This window comes from Homalodisca vitripennis, chromosome 4, assembly GCF_021130785.1.
Source record: "Homalodisca vitripennis isolate AUS2020 chromosome 4, UT_GWSS_2.1, whole genome shotgun sequence".
Lineage (NCBI taxonomy): Eukaryota > Metazoa > Arthropoda > Insecta > Hemiptera > Cicadellidae > Homalodisca > Homalodisca vitripennis.
The window spans coordinates 108,605,184-108,626,473 of record NC_060210.1 but is presented as its reverse complement, the minus strand read 5'-3'; the positions used below and the strand labels follow the sequence as shown (position 1 = coordinate 108,626,473).

Below are 21,290 nucleotides of genomic sequence, written 5' to 3'. Positions count from 1 at the left end.
TTTATTGATTTAAAAATTAAAACTATAATAAATCTCTATCTCTGACCTGATTAAGTATATTTTTCGATATTCATATGTAATATATCCTATTAGCGTATATCATTCCTATAACACTAGAAATAGAGACTCTGCAGTTATTCCTCAGAGTAGGTTAAGTAAGACCCTTAACAGCCATTCTGTAACTGCAGTGAGATTATACAATTTACCTCTAATGCACGTGTTTGACAGGAAAAGGTTTCTTAATAAATATTATTCAACCATTTAATAACCAACAATACCAATAACAACCATCCAATAAAAAAGTTGGAAAACCCATTTACTCACTGAAGGGATTTTTCCATATGGAGCATATTTTATTTTGATAATGTAATTTTGTTCATAATTTCATGTTCTGTATTTTTCATTTATGACACATTTTAGTTAACCTAGGACCTGGCTATCAATATGACTTTGCTTTTCTTGTAAAAAGTAATCTTCTCTTATAATCTGTAAACTACCTCCTGCACAACTCTGTGTTGTTTTTGAATGGTCCGCTAATTAAGTGCCAAAAGAGCACATTACTTGTATTGTTTTGTCATTGCTTGGCGACTTTAATGTTGATATACTTGTTGATCAGGTTTCTAAACCTGTTACATCTTATGTGGGACTACAAGCCCACTTTAAGAATCTAAAAGAACTGCTGAAAGCTCAATGACATGTATTGACAACATTTTCAACTACTCCTAATTTGTGTGCTTGTCACAAAATAGTGATACCTGCTGTGTTGATAAGATTTAGTTTCTAAATATTGCTTTGTTTTTAATTAATCTTAAAATTGTAAAATAATCAAAAAGTAAATTGTGTTGAGTTTTTCTGCAATTTTTTTAATTTATGTTACTAAATCTCTACAACTTACTGTATCTCAAGCTATCGAATTGTTAAAACAATAAAAATAAGATAAACAAGCTCCCACTTATTTGTTTCTAATTCAGATGAAGTACGTAAAACTATAAATGCTTAAAAAAGCACCATGTTAATAGAGTGGTACACTGTGCCCCCATCTGTTTTAAATGCCTTTCCAGATTTGATTTTTAACATCTGACAATAATTCATTTGTCTGGATTATTCCCAGACATAAAAAAATTTAAATATGCCCCCATTATTATTATCTGTAAGCAATCTTGCCAGTTGTACTATTCTTACAAGACTTTAAAATTTCGCTAGATAGGGATCACTTTGTATCCTTGCTATGTGATCTCTCAAAGGCATTAGACTTTGTCAACCTAATATGATATTCATGGGAATTAGCAACTCAAGAATTTCCACAGGCATTGGGTTGTTTTATTTTTATTGTACACTAACGACTTGCACATGCCTTGTCAAAAAAGTCATCTATTCTCTTTGCTGATAATATCACACTTCAAAAACTCAAAATTAGACTTCAAAAATGTATAAGTTTTAACTTCAGATTAAGCAAACTTAAGTTTTCTTTTAGTAGGCTGAAATTAAATCAAAATTAAGGCAAAGCCGTCAGTAATTTTTCTACGAGATCAAACTGTGATGAAAACTTTAAATGTAAAGATATAGAATATAGAAGTAGTGTCAAAGTAGGCAGTCTATTAAGATCAATCTACTAAGATAAGTCAACTAAGATTCGCTTGTTTTCTCTTTTGTGTTTTAGGTCCAGTTGTTAAGTTTAATATACTAAAAGATATCTAATAAGCATATGTATTCTCCCATCTTAGATATGAGGTTATATTTGGGACACACATATTTTTAACTCAAAAAAGAGAATCATTAGAATTATGTATCAGTTACATTACAATGAACCATGCAAAGTAATCTTAAAAAATATGAAATTTTAACACTGCCTTGTATTTACAATATATAAACTCCTGTTATTTTACATGTTACATACACCATTCATAATAATCAAGTCACATGTCAATCTACATTATCCAATTCCACCATCAAGCATTCTATGAGTAGGGAACATTTTAAATCAGATTATATAATATACTCACTGTTAATTTAAAGTTGGAATAATCTATGATCAAAATCAGGAATGGCCTAAACTTCATCTCACTGCCCAGGCTTATTACGGTTTCTGAATGTTTTAACCAGATCCCGAATTACTTTCAAGAACTGGTAGCCTAATTCATTATTTATGGGTTTAAGAGTGATTTGGTGTTATTTTGTTCTCTTATCAGGGTTTGATAGTTTCATTCTTGAAAGTTATAAAAACCCTGAACTGAGTCACTTAGATGCATTAATACAATGTTTAAAAATAAAAAAAAACAGTAGCAGTCGTGGGACTGCCGATAGAAGTGAAAACGGAACTATTAAGTTGAGAGTAATTAACAATACGTTATAGTAGCAGTACATCTGTAATTGTAAATGTGACGCGTTTATAATTTTCCAATTTTAAAATCCACGAAAAAATATTATCAAATAACTAGAAATCTATTTTACCACGCTAGTAAGATAAATCTTATACCGTAATAATACTCATTTCATGATGAAGAGGTTAAATATTAAAAACAAAATTAAAATGAATAATGCTAAATTTTAAATACAAATATTCGTACAAATATTAAAAATGTTTAAAAATATATTCGCTGTTTTCATTATTCATTTATCTGTATAAAAATATGTTGTAATTGCTCAATATTAATAGTTAGTTAAACATAGAATACAAGTGAGTAAACACCGAGTGAACAACAGTGAGTTGAACACCGTTGTAAATAATACAGTTATTGCTACGGATAAAGTATATAATTGCAATAACAATTAAACCCACAATATTTTTAAAACTAATAAATTAGTTAAATTAACTTGGTTCTTTCGTAAAGGTATTTTTATTGCACAATAAACTAATTTATTGAGTTAATACGGTATCAGTGAGCCAATGCGCCAACTACAGTTCCGGCAGAAACGTTCACTCATCACTTCACACGCTACTACAGGCTAAACTAAACTTCCAATAAAAAAAATGATAAATTACAAAAAAAATATTCATCTATTTTCACACAACTTTCTCGCTGACAAATTTTGTCTGACCAAAAAATAAAAAAAATCCTCGCTTACTACTTTTTTCTTGTCATTGTAAACGCTATGTAAAATGTAAACAATAATCAAAATTATTTCGAAATTTTTTTAATATTTAAAAATGTAACCAATAGATTGCCAATATTAAGAGCTTTAATTTGACGCATCTTACAGAATTGTACGACATTGGCTTCACTTTTAAATCGCGAGAGGAAGCCGTAAAGGTCACTGATTTTCGCAGTCTGTTTTCATACTCCGCCGGGACAGTTTTAACACAGCGAGACTGACTTTTTCATGCAGGTTAGTATCATTAGCATGTCGGTGACGCGAACCGAGGATTTTACCCTCTACCAAAACGCTCAATGCGCCTAAAGAAGTTTTCACTTCAAAAAATAAATACAAAATTTGAAGTTGTTAATCTGTTTTTAATTGAAAAAGTTCAGGAAATGCCTAAAATTTATGTTTTACATTTCTCTAAGGATACCACAGATATTGATGTGTGAATGCATATAAATACATCACAGGTACAGAAGTGTTGAACTAAGTAAACAAACAACCGGCCCTTATCTGACTACATTCCACATTAGGATCGCGGCAATAAACCACAACAGCTGATCTGGAAATTATGATTTCTTTTGTGTTTGGAAGCTACCAGTTGTCTCAAAGACAATTATTTCAATTGTATTATGTATTGAAGTACATATTAAGATCGATTTCTATTCGGTTTTCAGTGAAATATTTGGTCAATAAGACAAGCAGCAGCTACCCAGTAGGCGGGTCGGCCCCGTCCTGCAAGCACTACCGGTGAATGAAATTTTATTTTAATATTGTAGATTAATATAATTTACTTTAGAACATACACTGACTGTCTCCAGGTACAACACCGGTTAGAAGGGCTTAGGTTTGCTAGTGAACATGACTTGGGACGAGGCTAATTGGAGAATCGACCTGCAGACCTATAGATTTTGACTTACCCTATATACTTTGTCGTAGGATTCAAAGTGTTAACAATAAAAACATCACTGTAACTATATAGAATAAATAAAATGGAACTAGGATACTTCAAACCTTAAGGGGCCAGTAAAAAAATCTGAATTACACAAACATTTTAAAAAGAGACTGACAAAATCATTTTAACACAATGACATAACTATATAACAGACATTAGTATTAGAAACTTATTTACTTTATACTTCATATTTAAGGCACTCTATTAATATGATAAATAGTTACACCGTAACAAACAATTAAAAAAATATAGTCTTAGGCAATACAAAAATGAGAACTATTATGCAGATTCTATGTGTGATAGTGATGGCTACTGATCCTGGCAACTGCAAGACTTCGAAACAATGCTCACATAGCTACATTCATGGATCTTAAAACAGGTAAAGCAAATGTCATGGCAGGGACTGAACTCTTTTGCAAAAGCATCATGTGACAAAGTAACATCCTTAGTAGTTATGAATACAACCAAACACTTGGTGGTAAAATCAAGAACAATTCTGATATTGCTGCAGCATATGATTAGGAAAAGGAGCTATGAAATGATTAATCAGTTTTAAATTCATTACAAGGAAGTATTTTCCATTTTATTTGAAATACTTCAAAATATTTTTCACAATGAAAATTGTTACATTTGTACAACCATATACAATTTTGTAATATGTTTTTGTGTGGCAAAAGACTACTCTTGCACCAAATTTTACAATTTTCTGTTAAATCTAAGTTAATAAGTGTTTATCTTTCTACAATAAATCTAGGCATACAATATGAATTAATATTATGATAATACACTTACAGCAAGATGAGATTATAGGTCCACAAATTTGCTTCACAGTAAAAAAATTCAACTAAAGAGATAACCTAATTGTAAAATAGGTTTAGGTGACAATTTTGGTTAACAAAACAATTCTACTTCCTAACTCAACTAAATTAAAAAATAGATAATTATATTTTTTGTTCTAATCCATGCGTCTAACTGTTCCACAATAGTGTATAAAAACATCTACAAACTACAAAATTATAAATATGACAAAATCAAAATAAATGATCAAAATTAGAACTAAAACAGTTACATTTCTATCTGCAGTGTTTCTTTTTATTTTCTCTGGTTTAAAACACAAGAGTGAAATTGTAGAAATCCCACAGCACCGAATAAATTAATGTTTAAAATTTTAACCAGTTGGCAGTGCACTCGTGTTCTGTACAATGTAATAAATAAAATAACTGTTTACTGTTGGAGTTCAGTAAAGCACTTAAACTACTTCTGGAAGGTAAATAAAGTTTCTTAATTTCAGACATAATGTGGGAATTCATTTTTGTTTAAAACAAGGCACATATAACAAACTACTTACAATATGGTACATAACATTTAAAAGTATATTCCTACATACAGTGGATCAATACAATAATTACACATTCTATTAACTGGATTAACATTAATAATGATTATTGAACTAATCTAAGGAAGCGATAGAGAGCAAACAATAAAATAATACTAGGAGAGGTCTCCATCCTCTGGAAACATTATTGCCACCAAACTTATGAATGATTCAATCTCATAATAATTAGCTGTTCATACTACCAGTTTGGTGTGCAGATAATTCATATAGAAATGTCTATGAAAATAATTATATTTTATTAACAGAATATACAAATTGTACAGTATATAAAAATTATACAACTACATCTTTACAAAACTTATGCTCTTTTATCAGTTATTTAAGCACAAAATCAAACATGATTACTTAAAAACATTATTCTTATGTAATATTCATGAATTTTATGTTAAAATATATATATGTACTGTATGATTATGTCATCCAATATTGATTACCCAATATTTCACTTTAACATCAGTAAACGATCTCAAAACTGTTAGACAGCAGTTTTCTAACATAAATTTATACAATCCATTTTGCTATAAAATAACATAATTCAACATCTTGTTTAAAGACTGTCAACAGGAATTATTAAAAGACCAAATTAGCAGAGGCAATGGTTACTAACAGCAGAGGGAATGGTTACTAACAGCAGAAATAACCAAAAGATTTATTATTACAGGCTATATCACTTAAATTACAAAAAGTTGTTAGGAAAATCACTAACATGAAATGCAAATAAAATTAACACTCATTTGTTGGGCTCACAGCTCCTTTGAAATCATGCTTCTCTTTATAATAATTCAATAATCAGTAAAAAGGTATTATTAATTTAACAAAAGTATTTCTTTTAAAATATGATTCCTCAAAATGGAATATTTAGCAATTGTTTCTAGAGCCAGTATTTAAAATCTAGTATGATACAATATGTACAATGATATCCCAGGACTGGAGACCCCCCCTCCTCTCTCTCTAGGCTTCTTTGCTCTGCAGGCTTCATCATAAAATTCGACAATATTCAAGTGCATATATATTGAATGTAATCTAAATAGAGAATAAATCAAGGTTGACACTTTTATCATTATTAGCTTCAAGTGAATCAATGTGCTCCCTTCACTCAAGTTTCTTAATTTATTCCAATGTAATTACAATATCTTTCATTTTTGATGATAATAGTTAAATTATCTAAAGGGCAATCAATTTTATAAAATATTTAAATTTAAAATACTAGTGACATTCCATGCCAAAATCTACAAGTTTATTTGTACCAGACTGCTTTATTCCAATAATCTCATAAATTGCTACAGTCAAATATAATAAAAAATTAATATTTAATAAAATGTTTATAAAATTAAATAAAGTAAAAGTTTTTCTAGTTACAATATTAAGAGATGTTAGATATTGAAATACTGGATTTTTATGACAAGTAAACTATTTTCTACAAGAAACAATTTTAAAAATATGTTCATAGTTAGTTTGGTGTAATAAACTCAGTAACTCTCCATTGTCTGTAAACCTGATGTGACAAGTTAACACAAAATAATTATCCCATCTATAAGCCTAAAGCAGAGAAAATAAACCTCACTAAAGTTCTTGATTTATACTTATGGAATAAGTAATTCCCTTAAAATAAACAAATTTACTTGCTGATCTCAAAAAGTATTGTAATAAAAACAAACATCAAGCTTTACATTATGTAAAAACAGAACTACTACCTATAAAACGTAGAAATGTTGAAATGTACAACCAGTAGACATAAGGTGCACAACACTTTACATAATTATTATAAGACAAAAATGTGCAAATTTTAACCACTATTTTTTACACACAATATCTTAGATAATATCGATAATTATATTTATATATATATATATATACCACTTAACCTTTGATAGCCTAAACATGAATAAAACATTCAATGATAAAAGCAAATTATAGACAAGTTCAACACGAAGTGCAGAAAACCTTTACATCAGTCTTAGTAACGTTAGGTTTCCGACCGGTTCGGTTAAGACCAGCCATCGTTGTTTGCCGAACCGAACACAAGACTGAACCTTGCGAGCCGAACCCAAACATTCAAACCAATGTGCTTAAGAAAAGAAATTCAGAAGACAATTTAGATGCGCACAACGGTTTGAAATTGTAAATTCCAAATTGTTAAAAACATTGGAACGCACAAATCCTAACTCAACCCATCTCCTTAAACACAACATATATATATATATTTATAAGTAACACAATCTATATATAATACATTGTACAAAAACCCATATCAGCTTTATATTCTACAACTTAGTTCGTAATCGGTCTTTATTTCCAATTTACAATATTTATTTACAAATTTTATAGGAACGGGATATTTTAATTATATGTAAATTACAAAAAAATACAATTTGTTCAAGTGTAGAGGTGGGCTAAGTGAGGAACAGAGATCCGTGCGTTCCCTTATCTACAGAGCCAGAGCTTTATACAGGAGTCGGAATGATGAGACTATCTTAGCCTAGTATAAAAGGGGCCAGACTATTTATAACTATACAACTTGAGCAAAGTGCAAGGGCTGCAGTGCCTAAACCAAATCTTTGGTCCAGATAAAAAGTTCCAATCAATGAATTTGTAAATTAAAAATTATTGTGGAAATGACTCTACTTGAAGAAAAATCAGAATAGTGAATACATTGATAAGCTCAAGATGGTGAATATTGTAAAATATGGTTTTCTAAAATTTCCACTGAGAAAGTTGTTTAAGTTAAAGAAATCAAATTTAGCAAATTTGTTGCTAAAAGTTGAGCTAAGTTTAATATAAACACCATTATTAGAATTCTTATATGATTATGTCCATGCAACGCCCTGTGATTCCAATAAAAATGTTTGAAAACGACTCAGTATAGTCAGTGACTACTGATAAACATAATGTTTTATATATATATAATCATTGCAATCATTCAAGGAATGCTCCATTTTATTATATACAATCTGATATTCGTTTACAATTTGTTTGTACCTTTATATTTTTACAAGCAGTTTTTACAGATAAAACAATTGGTCCGATTATGTATAAAATAATAAAGGATATTTTACAAACTAAAATGATCTGTTTTTGATAGCTGTACAACTATATACCTAGTATGTACAAACCTAACTAACTTTTAGCCACAAACCGCAGACAGGTGTTGACGTTTCCACCCCTTCTAACCTAAGACAAATTTATTAAACAAAATGAGAGTGGCAGATGTCTAAAGGACGCCGTTGGTAGGGGGTCCAATGGGCCCAAGGTCGGACACTACATTGTTGGATTTCATGAAGAACTTTTCTAGTTTGGCAATGATGTGTTTGCCGTAAGTATATTTGCGAAGAGACGCAAAGTGGGGCCGAATCTTGTGCATCAATACCTTGCGTTGTGCAGCCTCACATACATCCAACATCTTCTGGACTACGTAGTTTGCATACTGGTCCTTCATCATGACATGTAACGCACTGAAACAAATGAAATCAGCATTAAACTGCAATAAACAATTACAACAAACAAATACAACTTAATGCCAAATCAAATAAATTTTGTTCATAGGCTTTCATTTTTAAACGATTAATTTACCTAAATTTTAATTTTTACTATTCCTTTATTTGCAAATTTTTAAAATTTAGTAAACAAAAATTGCTCTTTTCCACATTTCTCAACAAAAACCTAAGTAATAAGCTTGGAAACTATATCCTACCTTATTATAGTGAGAATAACATAATACTTCCTGCAAATATAGTTAAATAATATTATAATGTTTAGTTTGATAAAACCTTTATAATATATCACTCAACTTATGTTTATATTTTTAATTGTTCCAAAAAACGGCACTTGCCAAAATAATTTTTAAATTGAACCACTGTCATAGATATTTTTAAGTTAGAAATAATGTATTACTTCAGGTACTTCGTATAATTACTACATATATTGTATGGGTGGTGGTCTCACCCAATAAAAAGTACAAGCCTTAACCCTCCAGCGGTTTATTGATGACACGTCGGCATCATTACTACAACAAAAAGGTTTATTGATGTTGTCGGCAATTGGACAGTGTTGTCTTCCATTGGTTTAGCTGCACTCATACTTCACTAAATAAGTTATTTCCGGTATTGTTATAAAATACAGAATCAGCGCTTCATGCTTCATTCTACAAACAATTTATATTAGACAACAACTGTAGCATTGAATGCAGCTGATCCCCCATCATGTTTGTTTACTTTACGTCATGTTGATGTTGCTACTAATGTCGCTGTGAATATTTTATAAAAATAATGAGATTGATAGAGAAATATATGAAGAGGCGATAATTAGTGAGAGTGAGGTAAGTGACATTGGAGCAGAAGACATGTCAGAAAAGAATTGTTACATTTTTCATCAGGTAATAATGAGGACTGTTTCTGATGTTGACGAAACTGAAACATCTGATGAAATCAATATGACTAGTGTTCAAATAGTACTAATTGTAGCTCAAAGAAATACTTTAAGTTAATGTTCAAATTATGTTGATTAAAGTAAATACTCTTGAACCTGAAACCAATGTAGGACCTACGTTTAGAGTTAGGAACTCGGATCCGAGAGATAGTCCATTAAGATATGGCAAATTTTTTGTACACAGATTTAAAAAAATTATGTACTTCAAATTGTGCTGAGTTTTTATAAGTGTTTTTTATAACAAATTCTTTGAACAAAGTGGCTATTTTACAGTGTTGTACAGTGTCAAGTTTTTATTTTGAGGCTGAATTTGAGAATTGAGCAGTAAAATATTCGTTATAAATTAAAAAAAAATTTCACCTAATTGGTTAATAATTTTTTTAACCTTACATTTATTTTTTGACATTTTCTGATTAAATTGATTTATAACAATGCATTTTGTATGTAAAGTATATATTTTTGTAGGCAGTTTTGAATAAAAGTTTAGATTATATTACTTAGACAGGAGATAAATCATTCATATGGCCAAGGTGTTGTAGGTCCGGGGGATTATTTCAGTTAGTTCCGAGGTTAGACACTAGGGCTTCGCCAGGTAAATTTGATTTTTTACTGTTAAAATATTTGTTACCTGAACTACTTAAGCCTTTTGCTCTACAGATGGCAGGCCGAGTGCTCACTTTTCCATGCCTCAACTTTGCATTAGATGATTTACCTCTTGAGTAACTAATATACTCAAAGATAAAAGCTTGCAAATTTTACAAAATGTACTAACCATCAGTATACTGAGCTGCTGGAGAACAGCAGAATACTAGAGGTGTCGGAAAGTATCTGATATTCACAATTATTCCTTATCTACTGAAGGTGTTGTCATTAAATTTAGCGAGCATGGTCTCTGTCATCTACTGGTTAACCAAAAATAGCTCTCATTCACACAAATAAGAAAGCTGTCATTCAGTGTTCAGTGGGTGCATTTCTCAAGGCTTCTTCGGATTGGTTCCCTCAATAATGATAGAGGATGAATATCAACAAATTTGCATCAAGTTATGTTTTAAACTTGGGAACACGTGTGCAGATATGACTCAAATAATCCAGCTAGCCTTTTAGGGGGGAAGCCATATCTCCGACTTTCGAAAATTTGTGGTTCAACTAGCAGATTTAAATAAGGTTGTGAATTAGTGGAAGTGATGTATGTTCTAAAAAAAACTGAATGAGTGAGGTTTGTGATCAAAGGAGACAAACCCTTATCGGTGCTTGAGTTACAGAAAGATTTTGATATACCAAAAACCACCATTAAAAATGTTGCTGAGGACTTCGTTTAGAAACAAATGGCTACTAAAATTGTCCCAAAATTCTTACCGAAAATCAAAAAGAGTGGCATTTTAAAGTTGCACATGAGTAGTAAGAAAACCATGACCCCAGCTTTCGGCTGTTCCTGAAACTAATCTTTGCACAAAAGAACCAGATTTCAAACAAATGAACAGCGGAATGCTGAAGGAAGGCTTTGCAACTTATTTTTCAAAGTGGGAGGATCATTTGAACAAGTGCATCATGTCCAATGCAAAGAACTTAAAGGGAGAATAGTTAGGTTGCAAGCAATAAGCTCATTTCCAGTATTCCGGATGGCCCTCAAATACAAGACAATTATAAAAGGCAATGTTTAGAGTGAGATGAAATAGTAACTGCCAGTTCCAGCAAAGGCGACATCACGTTTCAATTATGGCCCTGGTAGTGAAACTGGGTGCATTGACATCCTCACTAATGTGTTCTAACGAAGTAGCATTTTATGTAAATCATGGCTTTGCTAGTATGGCTTCCAGTTAAACACCACCCTGTCTATTGTTAAATCTGACACATCAAAAAATTCTTTTTCGTTATGATCTAACTAAAAAGGACTTTTTATGTTATACTTAAAAATAATATGAAAAGTAAAATACATATATATATATATATATATATATATATATATATATATAAATACATCACTGTGTGGGTGCCGAATATCTTTAAGTGTTATAGAACTTTCTTTGAAGTTTTGATAAGAAATTTGATTAGTATAAATCATTGTCTCCAGTAGACCAATAATGAACAGACAGATGTGAAACAACACAGAAACAGCAACTAAGGGTCACACAAAGTATTTCTTACTTGTCATTGAAGCCACAGACTTCCTCAATGAGGATAGCTCGCTCTGCTCGAGTGGCATGGGTGACACATTTTTCCACCACATTGGATGCGAACTTATGCTGAGATAAGGCAAGTACCTTTCCTCTCACTGCTCCAATTAGGAGAGATTTGTCCTCAGGCTTCCCATGTTCTGAAACAATTGGATCTCATAAATTATCTGTTTCATACTATAATAACTAGGTTTTGATTAAGATCTAGCTAAATTTTGTATAACACTGACTAAGTCGTGACAACAACAGACTATAATGATAAATGGGGGGTTTCTTTTCCACTTCTATATACATATATTTAATTTAATGACTATTTGTATTTTGGGGATGTGTTAGCTCTTATTACTGACCCAAAGCAATAGATTTTGCACTCTGCAAACCTCAATAAACTAATAAAAGTTAATAAAATAGAGCCTACACAATAATAATCCAATGATGGTTGGTGCGTTTGAGTTCCCACTTATCTCAGGTGTTACCATAAACAAATGTACATTCATTTGTCTCATTCATCTGTGTTACATACAGCATGGCAATCAAGCAGGCAGTGTGTGACTATAGCCTCAAATGTTATTGAACTATTTTGGTGCGGGCTGCTCTAGTCACGTTTTGTTGGATTAAGCGTGAAAATATACTAAATACTCACATTTTATATTTTTTGGCTACCCAAGAATTTAGGGTACAAGGTCAAAGTTAAGAGATGTTTACAGGCATTTTAAATTATCAATGAACAAAAGAAATGCTCCAAAAATTGATTAGGCTGGGATGAGGGTAAAGAAAAGTAATGAATAACACAAATATTGATAATTAATTTTTAAATATTAGTTCAAGCAATTGTTCCATTATGATAAACAAAATGCACAAGATGAAAAAACAAGCTTAGCAAGAGCACACTGGTGAGTTAGAACTACTGCAAACACAAATTTATGTAAGACCAAGCAACAATTACAAATAATGTTCTGTTCATGTTCCACTGTAAAGATTTTGTAAAAAAAAAAATTATGAGCAGAATGACATATTTAGAATGTTTCTGTAAGCACGTTAAATCCACAATTATCAGAAACCTAGGTTACAGGAAGTTACTTGAATAGTAGTAAAAACAGCTCAAGTAGCCTCAAATCGAGTAACTACAGACCCCAATATATAGTGACAACACTCAAAATACTTATTGCTAGGACTATCAATGGAGAACAACACCTAAAAGTTGTTCACAGAAAAAAAGCAATAAAATCCTCATCCTCACCACCATCTCAGCTTTCATGAGCCATGTGCTCAGACATACCTCTACTTTCAGCATAAGAGTTAACATCCTTCTTACAAGATGCAAAGCATTTCTTTTTCATTGCTATTTGTTGAGCTACTTCCAGAAGCAACAACCACCTACTCATGCTAAAAAATCATGACATGATATTACCACCAAAAAGCGACATACAAAAGTACAGAGGATTGATCATTTTTAACCCTTTGCACACCACTAATAATAAATCCATTAACTTTCCTATAATGGCAAGACAAGTAAAAAATCTTTGTTTCTTTAAGTTCATCTAATTTTTATTATAACTAAATTATAAAAGGTAAAAGCAAAAAACAGTATAGAACAGGGAGTTTTACTTAAAGCTTGCATATTTATTGATAAAAATAAAAAAGAACTATTTATAAAACTGTTTATTTCAAATAAATTTCAATTTCATTGTAAAATTAAAAGTTTAATTACATTTTACTATTTAACAAGATAAATATTTAAAACTAATTACAACACTACCATGCGATGAAGAATATTAACGAGATATGTAGTAGACGCGCACGCTTGCGTGCACTTGTGACAACCGATAAAGCAATAATACAAGCCACGGATATGTTTGGTTATGGCTCTGTAGGAGACGCAGAACTGACGAGAAGCGCTTGGGGTTAGATAAAGGGCACTCCTGTCCCCCTGCCACTGAGTGAAGGTCGTTTATAATTACTTGTTCGGCAACTGCGATAGGCACATCGCATGCACTGGGCATTTCAAAGGCCTTTTGAGAACTAAAAACCTCTCCAAGAGACATATATCTGTAAATATATAACTGTATGTGGGGTTTTGGTTAAGTCTGCCATTCTAATATATCTGTGCACGGCGTGGGAAGGGTTAATTTTTTTTTAAAGGACAACTAACTTTATTCTGACTTGATTGCAAAAGTTCTGTACATTATAAAATAATACAACCTTTGGAAATTTTTGTTAAATCCTACATGTGTTCAGACCCTATAATTTTCAGTATTCTATGTTTTACTGGAATAAATACATTGAATTTTTGTAAAATGTTAGAAAGCATTTTGATTTTGCAGTAGAGTTTAATAACTTTTCAAAAATACTTTGTTGTTACACAATAATTATGAATAATCAACTGTCAATAAAAGTGGTTAATCTAAATTTTATCTTGATGGCACTCAATAGCGAGGTCAAAATATATTGTGTTAACCGAAAAACTCAATGATATTCATGAAACCTGCTATGTATGCCTTAGAACTTAACAATTCCCATCTATATTTAAACAGTTGTAATTTGTAATATGGAGATAAATTTAAAATTAAGTTGAAAGAGTACGTTGGTCCAGTAACATACCTGATTGGTCTTATTTTAATTGTATAATTTTTAATCTTCAACACATTTTTAGGTTTTGATAAAAATTTCAAAAAAGTAATATCAATTTAAAGTAAAAGGCTATTTATTATTTCACATTAGGCACTTCAGAAAATGATGTATTTTGTTACAGCAAACATGGGATAAACATTTCTTCAACTCAATTTCATAACAAGTTTGTATGCTTCCCTCAAGCAGTAAAAGAAATTAATTAATTAAAAAATAACAGTCCTTATATACACACAATCTACTTTGTCATATCATGTACATAATTATTAACATAAAATATACTTAACATGTGAAAAACCATACAAAGGCAATTTGCTCAAGCTTATTTTTCCACACAGTTTGTGATTTTTCTTGAGTGTAAAATCTTCTCGAAAGAATCCTGTGATTGAATAATAGTTTTCCAGAATATACTGTTTAAATAATTGTCATATAAAACTCAAATTGTCTCATAAATGACCATAATCCAAAGTGGAACTTGAGTGATGTTATTCATAAGTGCAAATATTTTTATCGGGAAATATTGCAGAGCTGGGTGCAGAGAATAGTAAAATGTTAATTACTTTAAAAGCAAAGTGAAAAAACTGACAAACATACAGATCTTGTGAAAAAATATATGAGAAGAGATAAGACCAGCTCTCATGCTGTTAATATCACCAAAGTGTTAACAAATTCCAAAACAAACGTCAAACTGTCCCAGATGTGACCTCTTATGTGATAATATTCATGAAAAGACATTTAAAATTTTTTTTTAGGAGGATTATTTATATTTACGGAATGTGCAAGGTAGGTAATTACCAAGAACATGTTGAATGACGTAATTTCCGTATTGGTCCTGAATCAGCTGATCTGTGTGCTGATGAAGCTCCTCCAGAATAGGAGCAGTTTGTTCTTGGGTACAATGTTCCAAGATACGTTGGATCACTCGGCAGCCGTACGGATGAGTTGACAGAGCAAACACCTGTCATGAAATAACATGATATAATTAATTTAAACATTGAAAACATTTTATATAAGAATGTAAAACATTTCATAAAGTATTCATCAAGTTTCACACCTTCTGTGGAAAACAGCATGATGAGATCCAACAGAGAGGAGAGGAAGATAAAAGTATCTTTTGTTTAAGGTAATAAATAATGTTTCAGCTGTCAGGATGAAATTTTAACTTAATGTTGTTTTCAAGTTCAAGTGATAATACTAACAACAGAAACTATTTATTTATTATATTGTGGAATATATTTTAATAATAACTTTAATAGATTCTAAGATTTGCTTAAAGGGAGCAAAGTGAAGCCTGAAAACAGAAATGATAGTTATAATTTCTGCACAGTATTGAAACCAAGGGGAAATAATTTCTTTTCTATAGTTTCATAAAAATAAATTAAAGAGAATTTGGGTATGATTTTAAAGGAATAAAAGAAGGAGTAACAGTTCTTTCAAGTCCTTATCTTAGGGTGTGAATTAATATGGTGAATTGTGAGGCAATGTGTCAGCAGTCTAAGATGGCCTCCATGTACAAGCGTACCCTAAATGGTGTGGATTTGATAAGTAGTTTAATTCATCAATTTTGAAATAATTATTTTGGATTGTTTGTAATGAAAAAAGAACAATAAATTAAAATAAGTATAAAAAAATTCATTTTCCTTATTTTTTAATAAGCCGTTAAAGGGATTATTCACTGTGGCTAATTTTGGGTTTTATTTTGTAAGCAAATGTCCAGATATGCACATCTCTTTATTTTGGTCTATATTTGAGAACTCCATGATTCCAGCTTCTGCAACCTTCGACAGAAGCTTAATTCTTTCATCAATGTTATAACAACAGGAATTGATATTTTAAATATTTGGAAAAAGTGACTGGCTTGACAAACGTTTTAAAAATAAAACAACTTGTCATACTAGTCTTTACTTTGCTAGTAACTTCAACTAAAGTTGTCAGCCTTGGGGAAAGTTTTGGCTGAAATAAAGGTAATAACTTCACAATATGTTCATAATTTAATTTTACATACTAATATAACAAATAATTACCATGACATGTTAACTTACCTGTCCTTGGAAGGCATTTATAATAAATTGAAGAGCATGAGGATCAACACATTCGATACATTTCTGTACAACGTGGTTGCCATTCTGATCTTTCACACACTTCAACACATGACCATCCAGTTCTCTGACAATTTCTACTTGCTGCTCACCAGAGATGGACTCTAGTGCTTTCTGGATCACTCGGCAGCCATACATTTGCAATGCCAGGGGCAGTACATGTCCTCTTACCTGCAAAGAAAATGGTTGTTACTGACAACTACTCTCTCATGTCACAATACGAGGCCTATGTAGTAACTGTTCATAAGTGTCCTGATGCTGTTAGGACTAACTATAATAAATCTCAAATGCTATCTATTACTGTTTACATAGTTAAGCTAATTTTGAAGGAATTCTGCTAAGTTTGCAGGATTATTTTTTATGCTAAAAATACTATATTGGAAAGAAAATAAATACATTATTTCAGTCCAAAAATCCTATACAATTCAAATTACATCTAAAAAATTACAAACAACCTCTTTTTTCTATACTAAATGTTAAATGTGACATTTCATTTCACTTCATGTTTGATATATAAATGAAAATGATGTTTAATCACTCTAGGTCACTATATATAAATTTCATACTCCAGAAATATTACGAAACAGCCATATTTTCAAATGGTTTTTGAACCAACGTCTATATACTTTAGAACAACAGTTACTGTACAAAAATGATCTTATGCAGAACAGTTTTAATTCGTTTCTACAAATGATATTTAGTATAACTGGTTTGCTGAAAGAAGACAAATATGCAGTACAGAGTATAACACATTCAACGAAGTAAGGTCACAGCTACATATTGCTATTTACAAAAATGTAGAATTGCCGATATATCAGCAATACATTTTTTCATTAGCATGACTGATGTCGATACAAAATCAATGAACATTAAGAGGGCTAACAGTTTCAATGAAGTGAAAGTTATAAACGAGACTTATAACTTAAGTACCAATACTATATACCTAATCTGTACTAAATGATGGCTAACCTCATCAAGAGCATTTGAAAAATTTGCAATACTATAAAAGTATACTAGGTACATTTTAGCACCAATGTAACTATATAGGGGACACAATTTATGCACAACAATGTATTTGAAGCATATTTCTTCCTGGTTGAATAAGAGGTTTATGTTTGTCCAGTTATTATTATTCTGATGTATCTCTGAAGTTGTAGCCCTATACTGTGAGAAAAACAACACTTTTAGCTGTAATAAGAAATATTTGGATTCATCAGTATTTTATAATGAAATTTCACTGTGATGAGAACTCTCTTGGTAAAGAATAATTTAATCCTCATTATAGAAAGCAGACATTATTGTACTTATAATGAATGACATGAAGAATACTGCTTAGAACTTTGACTTAAATGATAGTATGAATATTAATATTTAAATTAGAAAATCATAGAAAAAATACAAACCTGTAAAAGTGTGAGAGTATCTGAGAAGTGATAATAAGCATACCTTAAGTTATTTACCAGTATTCCTTTATTAACAATGCTAGTCAATGTGAAAAACTGAACTAGTAAAATATTATTCAATGTCACTAGTGTTAGTTGTTACAGTTTATCAGTTCTATTATTCTATTTTACATAAACCAAGCCTAACTTACTTTCTGAGCAAGAGTAGTTTTCTGATCAGCAGTTCCAAATTCAAAAAATTTCTGGATAACATAGTTTCCAAAGACATCGGTCATGAGATTATAAGCAGCTGCGATGATCTCAGAAAACACAAGCTGTTTCTCAGGAACAGTAGCACGTTCCAGTTTTTGCTGGATGAAGCGTGAGCCATGCTGGTCTTGGGAAAATTCTACAATGTGGTTGGCCAGGTCCCTGAGCTGCAGACTGGGGTAGCGGTTGTTGCGGAAATCCTCAAGTAATCGACTACGGCCCGTGGGTTTGGTTTCCAGAGGAGATGTGCCTCCCCCACCCAGAGTGCGTGGAACTGTACCGAGCTTGGCGAACAGAGAGTTGGTACCAAGCATGGTGCCAGCAGCTCTGAACTTGGTCATAGCTTCAGCACCGGGTGCCGCAGACAGGAGTGTGCGGTTGGCCGATGTCGTGAGAGCCCCCAGCTGCAGGCCAGCAGAGGAGCCCAAAGTGGGAGGTGGGGAGACTGAGCCCGATGCTAAACCTAATGGACTGGGAGATGCAGTCACTGTGCCTAAGGCTCCATAGTTCTGAGGCCACTTTTGTCGTCCATATTCCAATGACGGTGAGAATGCTGATGTGTTTCGATCAAATGAGTCTCTTCGGCCAGTGCTCCCTGTGCTCAACCCTAGCCCTGCAAAGTTTTCTTAGTTAGATACACCATTATTACATAAACCTACAATACTGTAGTTTAATGCGGTGAATAATACACATTCTGAAGTCGAATAAAATTATTGTATAAGTGGGAGACCTCTAGTCAGTTTAATAGATTTAAAAGAATTGTAATCAGCAAATTCTTATAGTTTTGTTTTAATTCAACAAAAGTAAAATATTTATACATGTTTTTTTTCTATGCACTATAATTTTCCCAAAATTGCACCAGTTTAGCTAGTGGCCAGAAAAAAAAAAGAAATATATCTGATAACCTTAAAATTTGTTTACTATAAATACATATATTTTTACAATCACAATTTAAATTCCATAATGTAACAGTAAAACCTCGGTAGCAACTTTCGCAACGGAATTTTTGAAAAATGCTTGTTATTTCTCTTGCAGTTGAGAGGAAACATACTATCAAGGTTCTGTGATCTTAAAAGTTATGCTATCGAGATCACGTTTATTTTGAATAGACTCTCGCTAACAACTTTAGTTCTAAAACGTACATTTATAATACAGTAGAGTACAGTACATTTAATATTGTAACGAACTTAGTAACTTAAAACTCGTATTTTAACAAAAACCAGTTTGTTTGTTATTGTTCAGTACTACAGTTACAAACAATTTAACTGTATTAAAAAATGTTAATGCACTGATATATAATTTGTTTTCCTTTGCATTAGGTACTTTTACACAGATATAATATCAATTATATAATGTACTATCAAATTCATTAAACTCACACCACCTATTTTCTCATAAAAATACAGCACTTAAAAACTGCCAAATTTTAAAATAGACATGGAGCCACGATGCTACACCTTCAGAGAGGAGAGGAGTTTCATATCTAGAACTGTACCCGAGATGTCATTTTCCACAAAACATGTCAATAATTACGGCAAGATTTTACAATAGACATGCAGCCACGATACTACACCTTCAGAGAGGAGAGGAGTTTCATATCTAGAACTGTGCCCGAGATGTCATTTTCCACAAAAAATGTCAATAATTGCGGCAAGATTTTACAATAGACATGCAGCCACGATGCTACACCTTCAGAGAGGAGAGGAGTTTCATATCTAGAACTGTGCCCGAGATGTCATTTTCCACAAAAAATGTCAATAATTGCGGCAAGATTTTACAATAGACATGCAGCCACGATGCTACCCCTTCAGAGAGGAGAGGAGTTTCATATCTAGAACTGTACCCGAGATGTCATTTTCCACAAAACATGTCAATAATTACGGCAAGCTTTTACAATAGACATGCAGCCACGATACTACACCTTCAGAGAGGAGAGGAGTTTCATATCTAGAACTGTGCCCGAGATGTCATTTTCCACAAAAAATGTCAATAATTGCGGCAAGATTTTACAATAGACATGCAGCCACGATACTACACCTTCAGAGAGGAGAGGAGTTTCATATCTAGAACTGTGCCCGAGATGTCATTTTCCACAAAAAATGTCAATAATTGCGGCAAGATTTTACAATAGACATGCAGCCACGATGCTACCCCTTCAGAGAGGAGAGGAGTTTCATATCTAGAACTGTGCCCGAGATGTCATTTTCCACAAAACATGTCAATAATTACGGCAAGATTTTACAATAGACATGCAGCCACGATACTACACCTTCAGAGAGGAGAGGAGTTTCATATCTAGAACTGTGCCCGAGATGTCATTTTCCACAAAAAATGTCAATAATTGCGGCAAGATTTTACAATAGACATGCAGCCACGATGCTACCCCTTCAGAGAGGAGAGGAGTTTCATATCTAGAACTGTACCCGAGATGTCATTTTCCACAAAACATGTCAATAATTACGGCAAGATTTTACAATAGACATGCAGCCACGATACTACACCTTCAGAGAGGAGAGGAGTTTCATATCTAGAACTGTGCCCGAGATGTCATTTTCCACAAAAAATGTCAATAATTGCGGCAAGATTTTACAATAGACATGCAGCCACGATGCTACCCCTTCAGAGAGGAGAGGAGTTTCATATCTAGAACTGTACCCGAGATGTCATTTGCCACAAAAAACGTCAATGATTATGGAAAATATGCAATACTAATGATATATTATATTAAGGTTAGGTTTTTCATAAAGACTTACTATATAAGGTTTGACCTCAATTTGGAAAAGAATTTGTGTTAAAGAGGTTTAAAAATAAGCCATATAGTATAAAGGTACTTTTAAAATTAGATTTTATGGCTATTTCAAAGAGTTTAGAAAAATGCAT

The 21,290-nt window shown here is 31.9% G+C and overlaps 1 protein-coding gene across 6 annotated transcripts in view; it reads right to left on the bottom strand.

The window, feature by feature from the left end:
* Window positions 1–4,586: 4,586 nt before the first annotated feature.
* Window positions 4,587–21,290, bottom strand: part of LOC124359939 (pumilio homolog 2) — a 395,716-nt gene continuing 379,012 nt past the window's right edge. For all 6 annotated transcript variants that reach the window (XM_046813107.1, XM_046813111.1, XM_046813108.1 and 3 more), the window contains 5 exons: window positions 18,353–19,023; window positions 16,702–16,929; window positions 15,455–15,617; window positions 12,003–12,171; window positions 4,587–8,884 (listed from right to left, as the gene is read on the bottom strand). In XM_046813107.1, the coding sequence (XP_046669063.1) occupies window positions 8,644–8,884; window positions 12,003–12,171; window positions 15,455–15,617; window positions 16,702–16,929; window positions 18,353–19,023 (1,472 nt within the window). In that variant the 3' untranslated portion in view covers window positions 4,587–8,643. The remainder of the gene's footprint in view (window positions 8,885–12,002; window positions 12,172–15,454; window positions 15,618–16,701; window positions 16,930–18,352; window positions 19,024–21,290) is intronic.